The sequence below is a fragment of the Pundamilia nyererei genome, unplaced genomic scaffold (assembly GCF_000239375.1).
Source record: "Pundamilia nyererei isolate P.nyererei 1_Seehausen unplaced genomic scaffold, PunNye1.0 scaffold00025, whole genome shotgun sequence".
In the NCBI taxonomy this organism is placed as follows: domain Eukaryota; kingdom Metazoa; phylum Chordata; class Actinopteri; order Cichliformes; family Cichlidae; genus Pundamilia; species Pundamilia nyererei.
This window is the reverse complement of record NW_005187426.1, coordinates 1686634-1693546: the sequence shown is the minus strand read 5'-3', so window position 1 is coordinate 1693546 and position 6913 is coordinate 1686634. Positions and strand designations below refer to the sequence as shown.

At 40.1% G+C, this 6913-nt stretch overlaps 1 protein-coding gene across 3 annotated transcripts; it reads right to left on the bottom strand.

The window, feature by feature from the left end:
- Positions 1-1069: 1069 nt before the first annotated feature.
- On the bottom strand, positions 1070-6778 carry lrrc28 (leucine rich repeat containing 28). Of its 3 annotated transcripts, none has more exons than XM_005727575.2 (10): positions 6699-6778; positions 6036-6276; positions 5899-5939; positions 5634-5671; positions 5414-5551; positions 3481-3687; positions 3286-3388; positions 2706-2890; positions 2444-2603; positions 1070-2358 (listed from the first exon to the last, which is right to left on the bottom strand). In XM_005727575.2, the coding sequence occupies exons 2-10, from the start codon at positions 6201-6203 to the stop codon at positions 2289-2291; spliced, it is 1110 nt and encodes a 369-aa protein (XP_005727632.1). In that variant the 5' UTR covers positions 6204-6276; positions 6699-6778; the 3' UTR covers positions 1070-2288. The 3 variants fall into 3 exon arrangements, with proteins under 3 accessions (XP_005727632.1, XP_005727631.1, XP_005727633.1); XM_005727574.2 differs by having other exon boundaries at positions 6566-6772; XM_005727576.1 differs by having other exon boundaries at positions 6721-6771.
- Positions 6779-6913: the final 135 nt, after the last annotated feature.

Here is a 6913-nt window from a genome sequence, read left to right as displayed (position 1 = left end):
TGCTCCGCTTTCCTCTCAACAACCCTCTGTTATTATGCAGCAGCTACAGATGGACTCGTTGCAAAAAATGCAAACGATAAAGAAAATAAGAAATGAAAGGCGGGGTATGCTGCTAGCATGTTCAGCGGGGGATAGCTGGTATATCAGAGGAATAAATAAGGAAAATAAAAGTCTGACTCAGGAGTTAAGCAAAGCTCCCCTGGCATGCTTGGCTCGAGGCTAACTGGCACAAGACCTTCCTGTTGGCCGGATGTTTTTTATATCCCACATAATGGGGAGCCAAAGAGCTCGACTCTCCTGACCTACTGACACAAACAACTGTTATAGCCAAGCAGCTGAACTTTAACTCTAACAAAAAAAGAAAAAAACATGCACTCTTAGTTGTGAAATGCAAAGAGAGGGAAAACAGAAGATTTGAACGTGTTCATGATTGAAAACTTTCAAGTGGAAAGTGTTTTGGGTGATCTGGGCAGCAATTTCAATCATCTGTAAGGCATCAGTCACATGAAAGAGAACAAAAAATAAATAAAATCTAAACTTGTGTCGTTTTATAGACTGAAGTCTTCCACTACAAACGAAACTAAGAAACAAACTAAGTGAAGTGCTTTATTACAAATAACAATTCTCATTCTCGTATCTTCTCCTAGTGTCTGTTTTTCACTTTTACTTGTTAGCTTAGTTCAAATTACATAATTAGTTTAGGGAGGGAGGTTCTGGGTTCTGGCGCATTGTGTGGCTGACTCAAGGCTACTTCTTTCTATTTCTTTTTCCCAGATCTCCAGACCTTTGAGTTATTGTTGTAAAGGAGAATGGCATGGTGGTGCAGAGGTTGGTGCTTACATGGGTGCAGTCAAAAGGCGACTACAGCATGTTTTCTGTTGTGGCTTTAACAACATATTGTAAGACTGGCATGATTCTCACAAGCTTCAGACCTGCGTCACATTAAAAGCTGTGTTTTCTCAGACATTTCAGAACTTTATGTAATGGATCTGATAATAGATGCTTCTTTTCTTTATGGACGACTGTTATGATGAACTCTCTTTTGTAAGAAAAACACAAATTCAAAGTCAAACATCAGTCAATATTTACTGCCAAACAAAACAAATGATAAATTAGAACTGTACAATATGGTAATAAACATTACACACACACACACATATCAGTTCAACAAGAGAAACACACAGCGCTGCTTGTGTTTAAATCTCTCTTTTTCTTCAGGCAGACAGTCTGTGTCCTTTAAACCCTAAAAAGTGTGAAAATCTGACTTTTTGGTTTGTGTATTTTTTTTTTTTAAACACAGAGTGTGTTATTATAATGCTTGTTATGACAAAAAGACATTGCTGTTAACATATAAAACGGTCAAATCTTAAAAGCTGATATAGAATATAACAAACTTTCTCATAACCTGTCAAATAAATGCGAGTTAGAGGTGTCACGATTACATGTATTGAAAATCCTGATATTTAAAAATGAAATGTAAATATTGTGTCAATGCACAATATGAAAAAACTTTGTTTTGTATGCTTTTGTAGGGTTAAGCATCATAGCATCTCTCGCCATGTCTACGAATTTTGAGTTTAATTAACTGGCCAATAAACAAAGTTAATGAATCTGACTGAAAGCATAAGTACAGAAGTTTCTTTTTCAACCACTCATATTACAATATTATAATGATGAAGTTTAAGTCTGATATCGTGACAGCCCTAACATGAATCCTTGGCTCATTGTCTTTAGTAGGTCTTAGAGTTCACAAAAACTGTGACTAAGAACATGACTTCATGCAGTATGTTGTCTCAAATGTAGATTTTCTATTTTAGACATTCACTTTAATTTCTTCTGAAATTAACACACATCAAACTGATAAACATTCTTTGAACTCACAAACCTTCAAATATTCTTCGGTTATCATAAAAACAAAAGCATGCTACAAATGTTAACACCTCAAAGATCACTCTGCAATCAATGAGTCTGCTGCAAAAAGCTTCAGTGGAAAAAAACATCTTATTCCACAAACATTAAAGTGTTTGTTCTTAAAAGTGCCCAGTTATGAGTGGGTAGTTACCATTTAATGAGCACTACTGTGCACTGCTGCTGACCTCCCCCACACAAACAGGAATGCAAAGCTCTGAAATGTTGAGCTTTGTGTTCATCATCTGACCTACCAAACATCTGCATACGCTGCTTCTGCCAGGTTCTTTATCAAGTAGCGAGCCACAGACATTCAAGATCCACAGCTGATGTTATATGTCAGTGTGTGAGTGGGGGAGGGGAGAGAGAAGGAAATGAGATCACCCCTGGAGGTCAAAGGTTCGGAGGCAGTGACTGGAGCAGCAGTAGGCTACAAAACTCACAGTGGTCCTGAACAGGAAAGGAGAAGGACGTAAGTATGCATGTTAAATCCTTCTTCAGGGGGAAACTAAAAAAGACGGTGTGTTTGCCTGACCTGCGGTGCACTCCTGCCAGGGCGGTGTCACGGAGGGGGAAGAGTTTGGGGTAGATGATCGTGAACATGGCTTGGCTGCATCGGTGACAGTGACCGAGGGGGAACTGCAACAGATCCCGCAGGCTCTTTGGGAGGGTGATGGGAGGCAGCAAGCTGAGCTCTAAAAACAGCAGTAAACAAAAAAGGTGCCGTTAAAGTTTGAAGTTATTAAATTATAACCAGCAGGTGTTTTCTAACTTAAGAGTGAACAGTGTCTGCTCACCTGTTGGGCGGCGGTGGTAGATGCGGTGTAGCGTCCTCATAGCCAGCTCCTCCAGGGGAACAACATGTTCTGTCTCTGAGCCCACCACCTTCACTTCAGCTGGCAGGCCAACCAAGGCTTCACTCAATTCCTCACCCAGCATTTCACCAAGTCCACCCTCCAGCGCTTGAGCAGATAAGCCACATCTGCAGGACAACAACACACACAAACACAAGTATGCAGCCCATTAAGTCTGCAGTTGTATTTAGTAAAGATGCTACAAACCACCTTTATTTTATACAAGACGTATATCAGTATCCTCCCCTCACATGTGCAGATCTTAAGATTATATGTTAAGACAGTTTCACCACTATGCAGAGGATAATACTCACCACCTCGCTCTTGTCCCAACCAGCCACATTCTCTATACATTTAGTATTTACCCTTTTCCAGCAGTCTGTGGGCTAAATACCAGTTAATTTTCTGGCTAACTTATATCCAACATCATGGAATTGCATTTCTTTTTCACTCTGCTTATCAGCAATGACCTTTATCAGTTGTCTTAAATTGTATCTGTTGAGCTGTTGGGATGGTGTATTACCCGCTGCAGCCGATAACTTTGTTGTACAAGTAGGACGGGAGTCCTTTCAGGTCCACATTGTTGTCAACAAACACAAACTGCATCTCCCGTGATCTGCCCAGATCTGAAACACACAAAGATTTCAACACCACCTCGCTCATTTTATTGTCACCACTAGAGCAAATAACGGAGGGACAGAGAAGAGGATTCACCGACCCAGTGGTAGGAAAGTCAGCCGGTTAGCTGCCATAGAGAGCTGGTTAAGGCGGTGGAGCCAGCAGAGCTGCCGGGGAACGTGGCTCAGCAGGTTGTGGTCCGCTGTCAGATTCTGTAGTGAGAGACAGCGATGCAGTCGGTCCGGTAGAGACGTCAGCTGATTCATCGACACGTCAAGCGTCTCCAAGTCCTGCAGATCACCAATCTCTGCAGGTGTCACAAATATGTGAGAGACGTAAATCTCAGATAAAGCTGCAAAACTTTATTATTTGAATGAAAAAAAGAAAAAAGAAAATCCCAGTTTTGTCAAACTTTTATCAGAAATTTGATTTGTATTTGTTGTTCCTCGCTGGATGCCTTAAAACCAAAGGGTTTCCAAACATCTCAACTAGACATAACATCTTTGTTGACAGGTCTTTTTTTCATCATCTTGGCTAAAGCTGATGTAAGCCCATTATACCCTCCTCTTAGAAGGAGGCAGGAGCCTGTGGGATTTCTAAAGCAAAACGAGAGCATCGCTGCAAAAAGAACAGCAGCACAGTCAAATGATTATATTATTTTCGAACCACAGCTGTAACTGAATATACTCTCTGGTTTTGGTTAAGTATACTTTGATATAGGGCTGGAAGCACTGTTTCTCATCACTACTATTTTTATTTTGCACACACTGTCTCACAGTTAGGATGAAATTCAGTCAACAGAAATTGTGAGACTCGAAAAAGAAATTGTTGGTGTTGTCACTAAGTTCAGGAAACCTTCCTGGTACATCAAGAACCATGGCAAAAAGAAAACAGGCAAACAAATACGTTACTGAGAATTTGACTATGGGCAAAACAAATGGTTGTTGGTTTCAAGTTATTGACAAAATCCACGGAGGGTAACTATTTTTATTTATTTTAAAGTATATGAAATTGCACAACCTCCCTTCAGCTTCAGCTACACTATTTACATGCACCTCGATAATCTGTGTTTAAAAAAAAATTAAAAACTTTTCTCTCAGGTAGAGCTCTGCTGCTCTCTGCTGGCAATTAAAATATTTACAAGTCGGGAAACCAAACACGCTGGGAAAAAAAGCAACAGTTCAAAGTGATTTTATGCGAAACATGAAATATAAGTCTTACTCTTACAGAGAAATTGCTGAAGCAGGTAAAAGCATTACCAATACACGTATGTTGTACATGTTTTGCTCTTTTTTTGTAATATTTCAGAATAAACGATTTTATTCCACTAGTGTTTTGTTTTGAAGCTTTTATGTAAGACAAGTGCCAATCAATAGTTTAAACATGAATACATTAGCCAATCGTGTTGTTGCACTGACACGAGTACAGAGTAGAATTTTATGACAGTTTCCAGCGGACATCCTCCTTCTCTGTGCTCATAAAGACAAAGCTAAGCACAGTTTTTTTAAGCTTTCCTTGGTTTTCTATAATGTGAATAAGCACATTTTGTTCAATGATCTCATTTAATTAGGTCCTAATGATATAAAAATGTTGCCAATGCATAGTGTAAGTATAACGTTTGTTGTGGGGGAGGGGCAGGGGTTAAATTCTGGTTTGTATCAGATTTTGCAAACATTAAGCATTCAGCTTAAATTCAGCTTTCATGTCTCTGTGACCACTGTAACTAAATGAGACTCTCTTTATCACTATAAACTATACAGTGCTAACCCTTGTTGCACAGGGGTCAGCAATGTTAAATTTCATTCACTGTGGTTTGTGCTGCTGCAGTGTATGGTTGGCACAAAATCAGAAGGAATATCTGGACTTGCTCCAAGACAAACCACTGGTCTAGGTAGCTGTACTTAAACCGATGCCCCTGAATAAAGGACTCAGGCTACTGGCTGAAAAGGTACCAAAGAATATAAGATAATGTAAAATAATTTAAGCCTCTAAAAGGAAATCTAAAAACAAGACAGACAACTGTTGTGTCTTACCTGGAGGAAGGCATTTGAGCTGGTTATTGGACAGTCTCAGGTGCCGCAAAGACCTCAATCTGCCGATCTCTGGACAGAGAACCTGCAGGGCATTATTGCTCAGGTCTAACGACTGCAGTCTGGCCAAGTTTCCAATAGCTGGGAATGAAACCAATCTTAATATTCAAACAAGTGAATTAAACACTGTTATTAATATTATTGTACTGGACAATGTGCTTACCCTCGGGAATAATGACCAAGTTGTTTGAGTGCAAATACCTGAAATGTACAAGCAGACAGTAAGACAATTACAGCTCTGGTGTTTGCTGCTGAAAACACCTAAATGTGAGAGACAGTTAATCAAATTTAGTGATGCAACATCTGGTGGTTACCTTCACTAGAAACCTCTTGATAAACACAAAACACACCATCAATCTCCGACAGCATGTGTCAACTCTCTGTTGTCATCATTTATAAAACAAAACTTAGTTTAGCAAAATACTTACAGTTCAATGAGATTTGGGAGCTTTTGAGCAAGATTGTCAGGCTGATAAAGACAGAGCAAAAGCAGAAGTAGTTAGAAATTTTCTTTGGGTTTCATAAGTGTCTCATATGGTAAAATGAAAATGCACTGTGTGGATACCAGTGTAGTGAGTGAGTTTCTCTTCATGTAAAGTCTCTCCAGAAACTGCAGGCCTTCATCTTTCAGCAGCTCCACGGGGAAAATGTTCAGGTTTTTGTAGTTAAGAAACAGGTTTTTGTGGCGCTCCTGCTTGGCCATGAATATGGTCTCATGAAGTTCGGTTGCCATTGCTAAGGAGACCTCTCGTCCTCCGGTGGAGGAGCCCTGGCAGTGCCTCCTACCTCTATGGCATCACTGGATCCTGACAGACAAACACATGAGCAGACGTCCTGACAGATATTCAAGCTGCAATGGCGACATGAGGTGGACCCAGACCACATTAACAGGGGGTTTTCGTGTGATGTGCAACTACAGTTAATGGCTCACGGTTGCATAAAGTAGGAATCTGTTAGTTCATTTAATATTAGACAAAATTAGACGCCAAATGACACACAAGAAAACATAATAAGTAGTAATATCTGTTGTTTTAAACTATTAGCATGACAGCTAACAGGCTGCTACTGTCCAATAACATGAAAACTGTAGTTTACCTCAGCTTTGCAGGGCCATTTTAATCCCCTTTAAACCTCACATATACTCATAACCAGCTTAATGCGCCATATACGATGTCAAAGGTAAACTACCCGTTAACTAGCAAATGGTTGCTAAACAACAACAACCAACCACGGCCAGACGTCACGGCTACCTCCTTCTTCGTCGTCTTCTTCCTGTGGGGAAGTTTTCGGCGGACTAGACGGAGCGAAGGGGCGTTACTGCCCTCTTCAGGTCATTCGTGTATTTCTATTTCCGCTTTCTCGCGAGATGACGCAAAAAGAATGGGCTCTATGGAACTGTAGTCCAAACATGTAAATCTTTCAGGATAAAGATTTTTGTTCTCA